A 16,045-nucleotide genomic window follows, 5' to 3' on the forward strand; every position below is an offset into this window, starting at 1 on the left:
TTTACACATCGTTCTGTGTCTGAATAATTAATGTGAAGGCTTTAATCGCTTTTGTTTTTTGGAGTTCAGATGACCTGACAGCTTCACAGACAGCGCAGGTGTCCCATTAGCTCGAACAGAAGAGCGTTGATGTTTAAGTAATCAGGGGAATGATGCACTTTACCGACCATAAACAGTCATCACGATCTCCAGAGCGGCTGGTATTTCCTTTGGTGGAGCGGAAGCTGATTTATATCATTCAATATAATTACAGTCCTTCACACCGCCGCCTAAACATGACAGCTGCAAACCTATCATTGGACAATCGTCAAGTCAAGGTGTGTCAGTACTGATCATACCGGCCTGGTCTTCCTCACACCCTACATTACTTGTACAGTGTTTATAATATCCTGTGTTTATATTTTTAGCATTAGGGTTGGTCTTCTATAATGTGTTCAAGATTTTATCCGAGCTATTCAAACTCTTTAGACATTTACATTGTTAGATTGAAGTGACGTAGATGTACTATAGCTTTTACTTAAGTACCATTCTGAGTATCTTTTCATTTTATTCTACTTTATAGTAAGAGAAGTTCATTTAAGAAGCTAATATTGCACGTTTACACCACTACATTTATTAGAGTAGTGGAGCTAATCTGATAAAACATAAACCAAACAATTAATAAAGATTGATATATAAATACAGGTTAAATATCCAGCAGTAATACAAAAAGTTCCACCTTTACCAGCTGTGATGAACACATGAATGCATACAGAATCATAATCCAGTCATTCAACATGTTTTAAATCTGTCATCTAAGTCTATTCATCTATATTTTGAATGCAGGACTTACTTGTAACGGAGTATTTGTACAAGTATTGGTTTCACTGATTAAAATACTTCACACACTCTAATATTTCGTTGGACCGCCTTCAGCTTTGATCACGGCACGCATTCGCTGTGGCATCGTTTCCACGAGCTTCTGCAACGTCACTACATTTATTTCTGTCTTGCATTCATTTTTCTCCAAGATCTCGTATCGATGACGGGAGATTAGGACCACTGCGCCAAGTCTTCTCCAGCACATCCCAAAGATTCTCAATCAGGTTCAGGTCTGGACTCTGCGGGGGCCAATCCATGTGTGAAAATGATGTCTCATGCTCCCTGAACCACTCTTTCACAATCTGAGCCCGATGGATCCTGGCATTGTCCTCTTGGAACATGCCCGTGCCATCAGGGGAGAAGAAATCCACTGATGGAATAACCTGGTCCTTCAGTTTATTCAGGGAGTCAGCTGACCTCATTCTTTGGGCACATTGCTGAACCTAGACCAGACCAGCTGCAGCAACCCCAGATCATAGCACTGCCCCCCCACAGGCCAGTGACCTTTTTTTTGGCCGGGCGGTGTGTATCTCCTGTTTATGAAGACTTTTACTGTTGTTTTTTTTTCGTGCAATGCCTTGTTAAAATGCCGCTCTGACAAAACAAGTTCCCAATTCAGGATCAATAAAGAGTGTCTAATCTTATCTGATGTAATTCATGGAAGACTGAGAGCACGATGTGTGTGGCTGGTGTTATTGCAGTCATGAGGTGTACTGTATCCGTCTGTTTTTGAATATCTCGGCCTCACAGAGACGTTTCATTTCCCCTCACAAAGAGCGACCAGTTGAGCGTTTGATTGCCGAGCGGACCGTCTGACACAGACATCAATGAGGTCGGCCTTCTGAGGCTAAGCTTAGGCACAATAATTAATCTTACTTGACATCATCATCCTCCGTGTCACCTAGCAACAGTCCATCTGCATTAATGAGACCACAAAACGAGCCTGTCACAGACCGTCTGGGGGGGGGTCCGTGTGGGAGAAGTGAACTTCATTTATCTTTTCTATTTGGAGAACAGCATTTATCATGTTTGTCCGACTGGATCTAAAGAGGATTTTACATAGTGTGAGATTTAACAAAGGGGAGGGAAAGCTCACATTAACCCTTAAGGTCTGGCTTTAATGGTTTGCTTTATAATGTGGGGCTGCTGGAGCTTGGGGGGGATTAGAGTCAAATAGTCAACAAATCAAGTGTCCTTTGGCAAGATACTTAACGCCAAATTGCTCCTTTTAAGTGCATGTAAGTCGCTCTGGACAAAAGTGTCTACTAATTGACATGTTCCCTTTAGTGTTTACTTCCTGTCTGTCTTCTTCTGCTGTTCCCTTTAGTGTTTACTTCCTGTCTGTCTTCTTCTGCTGTTCCCTTTAGTGTTTACTTCCTGTCTGTCTTCTTCTGCTGTTCCCTTTAGTGTTTACCATCTGTCTGTCTTCTTCTGCTGTTCCCTTTAGTGTTTACTTCCTGTCTGTCTTCTTCTGATGTTCCCTTTAGTGTTTACTTCCTGTCTGTCTTCTTCTGATATTCCCTTTAGTGTTTACCATCTGTCTGTCTTGTTCTGCTGTTCCCTTTAGTGTTTACCATCTGTCTGTCTTCTTCTGCTGTTCCCTTTAGTGTTTACTTCCTGTCTGTCTTCTTCTGATGTTCCCTTTAGTGTTTACTTCCTGTCTGTCTTCTTCTGATATTCCCTTTAGTGTTTACTTCCTGTCTGTCTTCTTCTGTTGTTCCCTTTAGTGTTTACCATCTGTCTGTCTTCTTCTGCTGTTCCCTTTAGTGTTTACGATCTGTCTGTCTTCTTTTGATGTTCCCTTTAGTGTTAACTTCCTGTCTGTCTTCTTCTGCTGTTCCCTTTAGTGTTTACTACCTGTCTGTCTTCTTCTGCTGTTCCCTTTAGTGTTTACTATCTGTCTGTCTTCTTCTGAAGTTCCCTTTAGTGTTTACTTCCTGTCTGTCTTCTTCTGCTGTTCCCTTTAGTGTTTACTTCCTGTCTGTCTTCTTCTGCTGTTCCCTTTAGTGTTTACTTCCTGTCTGTCTTCTTCTGCTGTTCCCTTTAGTGTTTACTTCCTGTCTGTCTTCTTCTGCTGTTCCCTTTAGTGTTTACTTCCTGTCTGTCTTCTTCTGCTGTTCCCTTTAGTGTTTACTTCCTGTCTGTCTTCTTCTGCTGTTCCCTTTAGTTTTTCCTTCCTGTCTGTCTCCTTCTGCTGTTCCCTTTAGTGTTTACTTCCTGTCTGTCTTCTTCTGCTGTTCCCTTTAGTGTTTACTTCCTGTCTGTCTTCTTCTGCTGTTCCCTTTAGTGTTTACGTCCTGTCTGTCTCCTTCTGCTGTTCCCTTTAGTTTTTCCTTCCTGTCTGTCTCCTTCTGCTGTTCCCTTTAGTGTTTACTTCCTGTCTGTCTTCTTCTGCTGTTCCCTTTAGTGTTTACTTCCTGTCTGTCTTCTTCGCTGTTCCCTTTAATGTTTACTTCCTGTCTGTCTTCTTCTGCTGTTCCCTTTAGTGTTTACTTCCTGTCTGTCTCCTTCTGCTGTTCCCTTTAGTGTTTCCTTCCTGTCTGTCTTCTTCTGCTGTTCCCTTTAGTGTTTACTTCCTGTCTGTCTTCTTCTGCTGTTCCCTTTAGTGTTAACTTCCTGTCTGTCTTCTTCTGCTGTTGTTCCCTTTAGTGTTTACTTCCTGTCTGTCTTCTTCTGCTGTTCCCTTTAGTGTTTCTGTTGAAGAAAATGAATGTTTGTCGTCCAAGGCTGATCCTTGGACTTCTTTCTGAGGATTGCTGTAACTGCGCATTGGTCCTTATGCCTCCTTAGCAACAGTCTGTTTACGGACCTCCGATTTTACCAAATAGACCAATTAGAATTGAGTATTCAATCAAGCCGAGTATTAATATAAAGTAATCCCTAAACTCACAGGTGAGAACAATGTGGATAAAGCATCATGACTCCCTCCCTTCATTTGTTTATACCTCTTTACATTCTACTTCTAAGTCTCGACCGCTGCACAGCAATTATTTTCAGTGATGGGGAGGGATAGGTGAGAAGGTTAAAATCATTTCTCGTTTGTTTAGTCTCGAGTTAGTAAATCCATCTTCTGGAGAGAGACAATTAAAGGGAAGAGAGGGGGGAGTAAATAACTTCCATTAAATGTTGATGAGCTTAATTAGCTCAACCAATCACCTAACAAGATAAAGACTTAAGCAAAAGGTACCTTACTTTGCAGAAGTGTACACACACACACACACCCACACACACACACACACACACACACACCCACACACACACACACACACACACACACACACACACACACACACACACACCCACACACACACACCCACGGCAAACAATCATCTTGTAATCTCATCTGTCCAATACTTAACTTGAGCATCCACCTTCTTGACTCCCACCCACACACACACACGCAAGCACGCACACACACACACACACACACACACGCAAGCACGCACACACACACACACACACACACACACACACACACACACACACACACACACACACACACACACACACACACACACACACTTTAGGGTGCACAGATGCAGGTCTAAAAGCAGTGATCGGCAGCAGCGAAAAGACCAAACTGCCTCTCGACTGACAACTGGAAATTGCAAATGGCAATGTGTTCAGGTAAAGGAGTGTGACTTGAGTCCCCCACCGTGTTTACTCGAAGAGAATTGAGGAATAACAGCCTGTCATACGGTGACACATCAGCCTTTGTTAAAGAAATTACCCTGCTCTCCGCACAGCTCTCTGATGCCCGGCCTCCTGGACAAATTGTCCATTTGGGAAGTGCGGTCTAAATGGAACTGCGTCTTTGGCATGATGCTCTACCCAAGCACAACCGACCGGGGCCGATAGGAATCCAATTATCCGAGGCAAATAATGGATGTCTCATTTAAGATGTGCAGGCTATTGTGACAGTAATGGCAGTGCCACAGTTCCCCCCGAAGCCAGTCTCTATCAACTGCATCATCTTCTGCTTAACACTAACTCATCTGCAGCCATATGCTACAAGCTGTCAGGCGTTACAGATCATAACAAATCTTTTGAAGGCTCGGCAAACATGGCTGTCAGAGATAGAATATTTACTCACATGTAGCGTAGGTGTGGGTTCTGAGTGAACGCTCGCGGCTGGATCGTCCTCAGGTTGCAATTCATGATAGTTCTGAAATGGAAAAAATACAGATGAAGCTGTGAAAAAAGCAACTGAACAAAGGCATTTATTTTCTTCTGAGCGTGGGCACACACATGCACAGTGTTTTGCTCATCATGCATCAAGGCCACTTTTGGTGTCCCCCATCTTTTTCTTCCCTCGCTTGTTTTTGTGTGGACATTTGTTTAACCTTTTGTTTCATTGTTTGTGATTTTCAAGAGTAAGAATGTTTTGACATTAGAAGAAAACACAAAAAAGCAGTTTTTAATGAACAAAATGATGGTTTCAAAGTGCATTTTACAACTTTAAGCCTGCACCGTAACACGTCCATGTCTTCTCCAATTAAATATGAACCATGTATGATACAGATTTGTGAGCGAGTGAAACCTCATGACATAATTATAAAAAAGAAGCATGATATAAAATGGTTTTTACTTCACATATCTTAAGAAATAATATAAAATACAATAACATCTAAAAATAAATAATATACAAAAAATAATCCAGGTATCAAAAACCTCCGAATTTTTAAAGTGGGTTTTCAAACACAAAATGAATGCCTTAAGGTTCATTTCAAGACACTTTGACATATTACTATGTCTTCTGCAGCAGTCCACTGACACCAGTCCATCTCTACTCTGCAATTTAGTATGCACTAATGTATGGTAGGATGATAAAGCAAGTGAAACCACTGACAGTAGAACAAAAATACGCTACATTTAAGACGGAAATGTATACAATACAATAAAATATGTATGTTTCTGTATCAAAAAATAATCCAGATATGAAAATCTCCTGCCGTGTTTTGGCATTTGAATAAAACTGCAAAAAACCCAGATTAGTATGCATGGAAAAAGTGCGTTTCAAGTCTCATTTACATATTTTATCCACTGTAACAAGTCCATGTCTATTCAAATGATGTCAACCTCGATCTGCACCCTGCTGAGCTGGCACTGAAATGAAAATTGAATATGCACCACTGTATGATGAAAGATCTGTGAACTTCTTTGTGAGGCGAGCGAAACCTCCGATTAGCGCACGCACTCTGACGCATTGTGCTAACTCGTACGGAGGGAAATAAGTGTGAAATTAAACTAATCCTCATTTTGGTTCGGGACGCCTTGGAATCCTCCTTGCAATTCCCAGCGACCCAGTTCAGGAACCTCTGTTCTGGGCCACAATGGTAATGACTTCTAATCGTGTAATCACAGATGTCTCTAAGAGAAGTCATCGACACTGTACCGGGCTGATTATACCCAGCTGTTGGTGCCAATTACCTTCCTTTGGGCGCGTTACATCACCCGAAAGCCTCCAAAGTGGGGCTCTGAGGGTGAGGCTTCCTTTGGTCCCCAGAAAGCTTCAGTGTGTTCCTCAGAATATTACCAACAATAACTATTATTTCACTGCACAGAAATTACAGGATGATTGTTGAGCTTTGGTTATTATCCTCAGGGCAGTAATGACTATTGTATTGAACACCATCGTCTCCTTTAGCAGTGATTTGATGCTCGCTGCATTGAATGTGAGGTCTTAAATACGTTTCCAAAGCCAAACCAAGACAGTAAAAGAGCACTAGCAACACATTGATTGTCAATAATACATCCTGTCTGCGCCCACCACTCTCCTCCTCCATGCCTTCATCTCATCCAGACTAGACTACTGCAACAGCATCCTCTCTGGTACACCCTCCACACTCCTCAATAAACAGAACTCTGCCGCCCGTCTCCATTAAATCCGTTTTGTAGCTCAGTAATCTCACACTTCATATTGGTGTAAATACCGCATATTTATTCAGAGATTTGCACGTGAGTTGTTCGTGCTGATACGGTTATTGGCTTCTAAATTATAGCCACGTTTCACTGAGTGTGTCCTCAATCAAAATCAGGTCAGATTTTACTTTCCGATCATCGGCATCACCAGCCCTTGGTTGAGATGAGACTTAATATACATTTAATAACCTATCAGTAAAAATCACACCTTGGATAAGCTCTTCTTAATATACCCACTACAGCAGCACATAGTTAGTATGTTATCTACATCTACATCTCAACACTGGGGAGTCAGACGATAGTAGGAATTTTGATCTTTATTAATGTATGCATTTGTGATTTCGTCATGAAGATACACATCCCCAAGAGGCACCACTGGGGGTCCTCTTAAGGTCTCCTATTATGCTATATTTGAACAATAAAATAGATATATTAAGCAGCATCTGTACAAAACTCGTCTGTGAAGCGTTTTGCTCAAATACCAAACAGATCCCCCATTGTAGCATGCCTCCTCCCCCTCTATCTCAGCCCTGTTCCTGAAGTGCTGATTCTGTGACTGTCGCTTTAAATTTGAGCTGCGCTGAAGCTGGCCAAGCCCCTTTGGAGCTGAAGCTGGCCACGCCCCTTTGGAGCTGAAGCTGGCCACGCCCCCTTGGAGCTGAAGCTGGCCACGCCCCTTTGGAGCTGAAGCTGGCCACGCCCCCTTGGAGCTGAAGCAGGCCAACCTCCCTTTGACCTGAAGCTGGCCGCGCCCCTTTGCAGCGTCACGATCTGTTTATAACAGAGAAACTCAGCTAAACGCTGCCGTGATTAAACCCCATATTATGTTCCAAACCACATCCAGCATTATTTCTGAAACCCTTCTCAGAGTTCACCTCTAGAACAGAGACATTATATTATATAAACAACAACTCTCAGTCCCTCCTGCAGACATCCTGCACAGACACACAGAGGTGCTGCGGAGGGGATTCAACGTAAAGCCAGCCCACATTTCGGATATGACGTCATATCTGCAGCAAATCTGGATCAACTCGTTTTACCCCCATTTTTAGAGATGTGGGTAAGGAGGAAAAGAGAGAGTGTTGTACTTTCTGACACTTTGTGAGTCTCCTTACACACCGGGGACACATGTTTACGTATAAAAGACAGCAGAAATGGCATTTTGCTTAATAGGGGACCTTTAAAAGGCTGGAAAGGATCATTAAAACACGGCCTTCAACTTTTTAATATAACAATGGACTTCTTATTCTGGATGTATTGTACCGTTATATTACCGTTTGAATAATTCAATGTTTATTTGAATGACTTATCGCATCCCTTTTCATGTGATTTAAATACAAATGACTGAGGTAAAAATGGGAAATGAGGTGATGTCCTGGAGTGACTTGTTCCCACTCGTCCCTCAGCGCTGCCCACAGCCCCGCAAGGCAACGGCCTCCAGGGGAGGGGCCTTCCTCCCCAGACGATGCAGCAGGAGAGAGAAGGCGGTAATGAGAAAAATGCTAATTCAGTGGTTGGAGATATTGCACTTGGCCTCCCTGATGAGGGATCAAGGGGATCAGAGGAGAGGCCAGCTCCGACTTTGGAGGGCAAAGGAGAATGCGGTTCTCGGCAAAGAGACAGAGGAATTAGGAGGAGAAAGAGGTCAGGAGGAGGGCGACGGAGGGAGGAGTGAGAGGAATGTAAAGGATGTAGTGTATGGTAGCAGGGAAGGAGCGTAGCATTGCTACAAAAAGATGAGAATAAAAGAAATCACAGCGCAGAGGGACCCCTAATTCAATTTCCCCTTCTGCTTTTTAGCATTATTTGATCAGTGGCTGAGCAAGCGGATGGGATGTTGAAAATTAAAAGCCTGTTTGAACATCAGCTTGCGTAAGGATCAGGAACACACCCTTTGCTCCTTCTTCCTCCCCTCTCTACACACCCTGACTAACACCTTGTCATCTCGTCTGAGAATTAGCACGGATCGTGTCACATCGGGAGAAGTATCGGACATTAAACCGCTGCAGCCCACGTGTGCTCAGTGCTGAATCACTGCCAGGAGTACACCCTTCGAGCAGGCAGGACGAGGGTTTAGAATAATTACTGAATTACGTTTTGGGGTTTTCATTAAGGCTGCTTTCATTTGGCGGCTGTCAGGTACAAACACGTGTTGTAGTTTCAAAAATGATGCAAAAGTCCCTTTTTGTTTTTTGGCAGTATATTTAAAAGGACTTGGTTAGCTACGTTAGCTAGCTAGCTTACAGCAGATCTGCAAAAACATTGGAAGGAAGAGTGCGATCACTCCGTTAAAATAAGACAATATAACTTCAATTTTTAGGTAGGTTTCTAGTCACAGTGACAGTTTGCCAACTTTGTTTTCCCCGTACGTCAACGAGTTCTCTGAGTCAGCAGCGCTTTTAGAAAACGCTGTGAATGTTGGTGAAAATGATTCTATATTTGCATATTTTGGGACCTTTTGAACGCGTTTGCACCTGTAGGCCACCGTACGTAGTGAACATCTTTCACAGTGTTTGCTTTTAATCTGAATGCTTATTGATCATTCCTTTCTCTTGTATTGTTTCGCATTCAATTTGATATTTAGGCAATCCAAAAGTAACGTAAATTGATAAGTACATTACGTTTATAATGTGATACTTGGATTAGGTTGAATTTAATTTAAAGGAACTGATGTTTAAGCTAATGCTCCCAACCCTGGTGAACAGGCAGGAAACCAGATGCAAAACAGGGATTTAACAGCGGTACAGTGAAGTGTCTCAATCATAGGTGTCCCCAAATCCCCCCCCAGATAACAGCGCCCACACTCACAGTCTCTGCAGGCCGGTGTACAGCTCCATATCGACATCTCTCAGAGTCTGCAGGCCCGTCCAGTTCTCTATGTGTCTGCAAACAGAGAGGAACAGCAATGAGAGGAAGGAAAACAAACCAAGGAATTAAGGCGGGAGAAAGTCGGTCCCAGCAGCCGTGTGTTCCAACGCCTCTGAATCCACATTCATTTAAATTGCAATTATTGAAGCAGTTCTGACAGAGCGCTCTCTGCCGCCCTCTGATAGATTTAATTGCCATGAGGCGGCTTGTGAAGCTTAATCTATGTGAGGGGGACCAAATAAATACTGCAGATACTTTCTCCAACACTATCACCAGACTCCCAGAGAAAACTTCTTTCTATGTGCCGGGGATAAAAAGACCAGAAGGGGGGAAGCTGGCGCCTTCAAATTAGCTCCAGGACAATGAACATTTTGTAACTGATTTGTTTGTTGTATTTTGGAAATGGAATAGGCAACACACACAGTTTCAATTAAGCCGGGGAAATGCGGAGATGTAGCAGTGAGTAGATTGCTTTGTTTTGGAAATATAACGCTGGAGGGATTTCATCCTAAATGTCACGTTTCAAATTAATACCATGAGCGCAGCAGTCAGTGTTATACATACAGATGTGGTTTGAATGGCAGCAAATGCAAATACATGCATACAGGGTCAGGGAGGAGCAGATAGCAGGATTACGTAATCAGGAAACCAAAAGCAAAGGTACAGTTACATTAAAACAAAATCAGATTACTCCTCAATTCTACTAACTGTGGATTATTAGCAGGTGTCACAGGAAAAACTAAAACAGATCATCTGGTGTTCAGAGGATCAGATGTGGCTCTCCTCTGTCAGCTGCTCTGTTCTGTAGGCTAATACTGGACGGTTGGATCTATACGCCTACTGCCTGAGTCTGCTTTATGAGATCTGTTTTTCAGGTGGCCCTAATCATGTTCTTTTGCACTTTTTGTCTCCAAAGTTTATTTCCTTTAGATTTTCAAAGTTTGTACTTTTTCTCAAAATTCTGAATTTTTTCCATATTTTGACTTTTTCAAATTTCAGGTTTTTTTACTGAAATTAAACTTTTCAAATTTCCGACTACTTTTACAAAAACCTCACTCCCCCACCCCCGAAAAAAACCTAACTTTTCCTCAATTTTGCACTTTTTTCTTAAATTGTTGACTCATTTTATCAAATTCTGACTATTTCTTCAAAATTCTCAATTTCCTTTATTCCCAAAATTCAGGTTTTTTTCTCGAAATCTTGACTTTTTCAAACTATTTCTTCTAAAATTCTCACTTTTTCATAATTCTGAGTGGATCTTCTCTGTAAGCTGGGCTGTTCTGCAGACAATACTTGTGAATGAGTGTGAATCTATACGCCTACTGCCTGAATGTGCTTTATGGTTTTCACTTTCTGTGGTTCATTTCTTCTGGATTTAATTCAGAACCTGAACGTTCATAAAACAGTGTGTGTTAGCTCATGTGTTTCATTACAGGTGAACAATGTGACTTTAGAAAAGAACAAACCAAGATATTAAGGATTATATTGATAGGAAAAGTTGCCTTTCATGAAGCTCATTCAGCCTAAATACACCAACTATGAAACACTTGAGCACATACAGTTTAAATAAGCAGGGATGAAATCTGAGCTGACAGAAAAGGCTCCGTTTTAGTTTAGCACACACAGTACATGGTAAATAATGCACACAGTGAAAGCCTTTTTTAAAACTAGAAGCCATAATGATGAACATGTTTATGGTTCAAATGGATTGCAATCCTGCTGTAATCCCCACATTTATGGACGTCACAGTAATGTGATGATGTGTTTTTACGTAACTGTAGAAGACGGATCTTACTTTGTATCCTGATCTCTAATAAAGTGAAACATTCAACAATTAATTTGATAGTGAAGTTATCCAACAGTCAGAGAAATTAATAACATTATTAGGATTTGTATAAATATAAATTATTGATATATCTCAGAACCTCTGATTATTTTTTCAAAATTATCAACATTTTCAAAAGATTCAGATTTTTTCCCAAAAATTCTGACTTTTTTTCTTTAAAAAATGTCCCACTATCTTCTTCTAAACTGATTATTTATTGATATTTTTGATACTCAGATAAGGATACTAATAACCTCCCTGTAAAAGTAACCCTCCCAACCTGTGCCCATGGAAACCCAAGCGCTCCTGCAGCCTGAGCCTCACATTTGCGTTGCGCTTACACTCCATCGCTCGGTTTGAGTTCTGCGATCAGATAGCAGTTTGTATTTTACGACAACAGCAGGAAAATAACATTTGTGAAATTGGTTTTGGCAAAGTCGCTCCTGTAGCGTATCTTTTGGCTCTAGTGCATCTGGTGTACAGCGATGAGGAGGCAGCTTCAGGGACATTCTGTCCGTTTGAGCTCCGCGCTGCAGGGTGCGTCACCTGTTGTTGTCGGGGGAGCGGGACACAGGTCTGCCAAATGTAACCAGAGCCGCTGAAACCCCGCCGTGCATGACTTTGTTGTTGGCTACTGGAGGTGCCAATTTTTTTTTTAAGGCTGGCAGGTGGGAGCAGTTAGCAGTAAGGGAACATGAGTGATGCTGTTTCAGGATGTTTTTCAGGTAAATGAGTCTTGAAATGATGGCAATATCCAGAGTACCAGCCGTTCAGATGGAGCTGCGAGCTGAGGCACAGGAAATTGAGCTTGCGTTTGCCAAATGGTTTGGGACCTCCTAAGTGCAAACTGAGTCAGTTGTGTGCAGGTGAACAGGTGACGGAGGCTGTTTTTATATTGGATTTGTTTGCTTTATTTTTAAAAACAGATTCAGCTCCCCCCGCCGCTCTGCTTTCAGGCTAGTTTACCGCCGCTCTGATCCACATTTGCTTGCATAAAGGGAATGTAATTAGCACCTGCCACCTGCCAAACACAGAGTAAATGTGGGCTGTGAAGTGTGGAAAATATCAGGAAGCCTGCCACCATGACGGATAGGTTTTTCTGACATTAAATGAACTATTTCAAAAAGCTATTTCTAGGGATTATGGTTACATGATTTATTCCATCTTTCCACTGACTGGTACCACTAAGTGTTTGTCACTTTTGAAATCTTGTTGAACACTTGCTGAACGAGGAAAAACCTTCATTTCAGACCTTGCTTGACTTGTCATAACTGAACCAAACACATTTCCAGAAATGAAGTTGCTTGTTGGTTGAAATGTGACACCCCGATAAGATATCAAACTCTGGAGAATAGACTCTGGCCTTGTCCACACAGAACCGGTAGTTTGTGCAACCGTGAACTAATCATCACGGTTGAATGGTCCGTCCACACGCAGCCGTGTTTTTGGAACACTGCAACCGTGATTCTTTGTACCCGGGGTCAACAGGCGGATTTTTAGCTAACCGGGGTTTCAGCAGTTGCGTGTGGACATGACAACCGCGATTATTTCCATCGTTCACGGCAGAGTTGTCACGAGCACAACAGAGTGATACAAATGGCAGAGGTGAGAGAGTTGATGCTATTTATTGGTATGCTGTCGGCTATATTAGGATGTCATGCCCAGTGGCTCCCAGGTTTCCCAGTCGACACTTTCAGACATTTTCGTGACTTTACATTCAATGGTTACGTTGAGGAGCAGCTCCACCTCAGTGTCTGTCCACACGAAATTGTGTGGTGTTGCTGCCATTGTTGCTGCCATTGTTGCTGCCATTGTTGCTACTGCATTTCCACGCTTATTAACTACACTGTGATTGGTTGAAATTGCCTTACCATTTCAACATACATCACCACCTATTGCTTTGGTATGTGTACTACATGTATATTACATCATTCTTTTAAACCACTCGTGTGAACGGAGAATTAATTTGAACAAAACTCCGGTGTCAGAAACTACCGGGTCCGTGTGGACAAGGCCTCTAAATAGTTTATAGTGGCTAGCGCTAAGGGGCGGGACATCTCTAACTGGTTGACCAATCACAACTGACTTACTGATACGCAACAACAGCGAGACAGTCAGTAGTCCTCACAGTCTCTCTCTCTCTCTCTCTCTCTCTCTCTCTCTCTCTCTCTCTCTCTCTCTCTCTCTCTCTCTCTCTCTCTCTCTCTCTCTCTCTCTCTCTCTCTCTCTCTCTCTCACAGGTCATGTAATGCTCATCAGCTGATCAGGGTTCAGATAAAGTCCGCAGAAAAAAATAAATATGAAAAAGCACTAAAGCAACATGTGCTGACTTAATGGATCAGCACTTAAAATAAAGAGCCTTTATCATGGAAAAAATACCATGCCACTATATGGCAACCAAAAGGCAGAATCCAGGTGCAACCATCCAATTAGAACTGCAGACATGAGTGACCGGAAAAAGAACAACACTGAACAAACTGTACTTTGAATTATAGAAACGATTAGAAAAAAGGTCAAAAAGTTGGCTAAATAAATAAAACACGTATTCTTTAATTGACTTAGTCTCTAATGCAATAACAATCCTCAATCATTAAATATCCAGACAGCTTATTTCCAGCTCCTCAGCACAGAGTCAGCGACTTCCTGCCCCACATTGACACATCTTGATGTTGGGATGAAAGAGGGGAGATATTTAGCATTTGAAGAGTTTCTATAGAAGTTTCAATAAAAGGGAGTTTTGCAGTTTTTGGGGCGAGTCAAAAGGGAGAGAGAGGTGAAAGTAATCAACCTGGTTTGTTATCGATTGGATAAGTACACACCAGGGGGAGCAGTATCAACTTTAAAGGCCTTTTGTGTCACCTTTCAGGCAAATGCAAATGATATGTGTATTTGTACACAGAGGTGGGAGAAGTACTCAGATCTTCTACTTGAGTAAAGTAGAAGTACTCAGGTCTTGTACTTGAGTAAAGTAGAAGTACTCAGATATTGTTCTTGAGTAAAGTAGAAGTACTCAGATCTTGTACTTGAGTAAAGTAGAAGTACTCAGATCTTGTACTTGAGTAAAGTAGAAGTACTCAGATCTTGTACTTGAGTAAAGTAGAAGTACTCAGGTCTTGTACTTGAGTAAAGTAGAAGTACTCAGATCTTGTACTTGAGTAAAGTAGAAGTACTCAGATCTTGTACTTGAGTAAAGTAGAAGTACTCAGATCTTGTTCTTGAGTAAAGTAGAAGTACTCAGGTCTTGTACTTGGGTAAAGCAGAAGTACTCAGATCTTGTACTTGAGTAAAGTAGAAGTACTCAGATGTTGTACTCGAGTAAAAGTAGAAGTACTCAGGTCTTGTTCTTGAGTAATATAGAAGTACTCAGCTCTTGTTCTTGAGTAAAGTAGAAGTACTCAGGTCTTGTACTTGAGTAAAGTAGAAGTACTCAGATATTGTACTTGAGTAAAGTAGAAGTACTCAGGTCTTGTACTTGAGTAAAGTAGAAGTACTCAGGTCTTGTACTTGAGTAAAGTAGAAGTACTCAGATCTTGTTCTTGAGTAAAGTAGAAGTACTCAGGTCTTGTACTTGAGTAAAGTAGAAGTACTCAGATCTTGTACTTGAGTAAAGTAGAAGTACTCAGGTCTTGTACTTGAGTAAAGTAGAAGTACTCAGATCTTGTACTTAAGTAAAGTAGAAGTACTCAGATCTTGTTCTTGAGTAAAGTAGAAGTACTCAGATCTTGTACTTGAGTAAAGTAGAAGTACTCAGATCTTGTACTTGAGTAAAGTAGAAGTACTCAGATCTTGTACTTGAGTAAAGTAGAAGTACTCAGATCTTGTACTTAAGTAAAGTAGAAGTACTCAGATCTTGTACTTAAGTAAAGTAGAAGTACTCAGATCTTGTACTTAAGTAAAGTAGAAGTACTCAGATCTTGTTCTTGAGTAAAGTAGAAGTACTCAGATCTTGTTCTTGAGTAAAGTAGAAGTACTCAGATCTTGTACTTGAGTAAAGTAGAAGTACCAGAGTGTAGGAATACTCTGTCACAGTAAAAGTATTCTAAATGTTCCTCCAGTGAAAGTAGAAAGTACTCTCCTCTAAATGTACTTAAAGTAGCGACAGTAAAAGTAGTCATTGTCTGATTGGTCCATTTCAGAATAATATCTCTGATATGTTTTATAATGATTGATCATTAAAGTGTTCTCAGAGCTGGTAAAGGTGCAGCTAGTTTGAATGGCTTTGTATACTGCAGGGTAGCTGCTGGATTTACTGCAGGTGAACTAAAGTCTGATTTAAGGGAGATTATATTTACCATCATTCATCCTAATCTGCCTAGCAACTAAAGGTATTACATACATGTAGTGGAGTAGAAGTACACCATTTACCTCTGAACTGTAGTGGAGTAGAAGTACAGAGTAGCATAAAATGGAAATACTAGTACAATACAAGTACCTCATAATTGTACTTATGTACAGAACTTGGGTACCCTGTTTGTATCGAAAATATTGCATGTTTAGAATCATTTCAATCAAGTTTTTTATCCAAAATCACAAATTAAATGGCCAAAATCGTATTTCTCCTCGAATATT

The 16,045-nt window shown here is 41.4% G+C and overlaps 1 protein-coding gene across 1 annotated transcript in view; it reads right to left on the reverse strand.

Annotated features, from left to right (window-relative positions):
* Positions 1–16,045, reverse strand: part of ntrk3b (neurotrophic tyrosine kinase, receptor, type 3b) — a 221,978-nt gene that overhangs the window by 171,476 nt on the left and 34,457 nt on the right. Inside the window, 2 exon segments of the mRNA XM_063880534.1 lie at positions 4,955–5,026; positions 9,592–9,666. Coding sequence (XP_063736604.1) covers positions 4,955–5,026; positions 9,592–9,666 — 147 coding nt within the window.

This window comes from Eleginops maclovinus, chromosome 4 (assembly GCF_036324505.1).
Source record: "Eleginops maclovinus isolate JMC-PN-2008 ecotype Puerto Natales chromosome 4, JC_Emac_rtc_rv5, whole genome shotgun sequence".
Classification (NCBI taxonomy): Eukaryota; Metazoa; Chordata; class Actinopteri; order Perciformes; family Eleginopidae; genus Eleginops; species Eleginops maclovinus.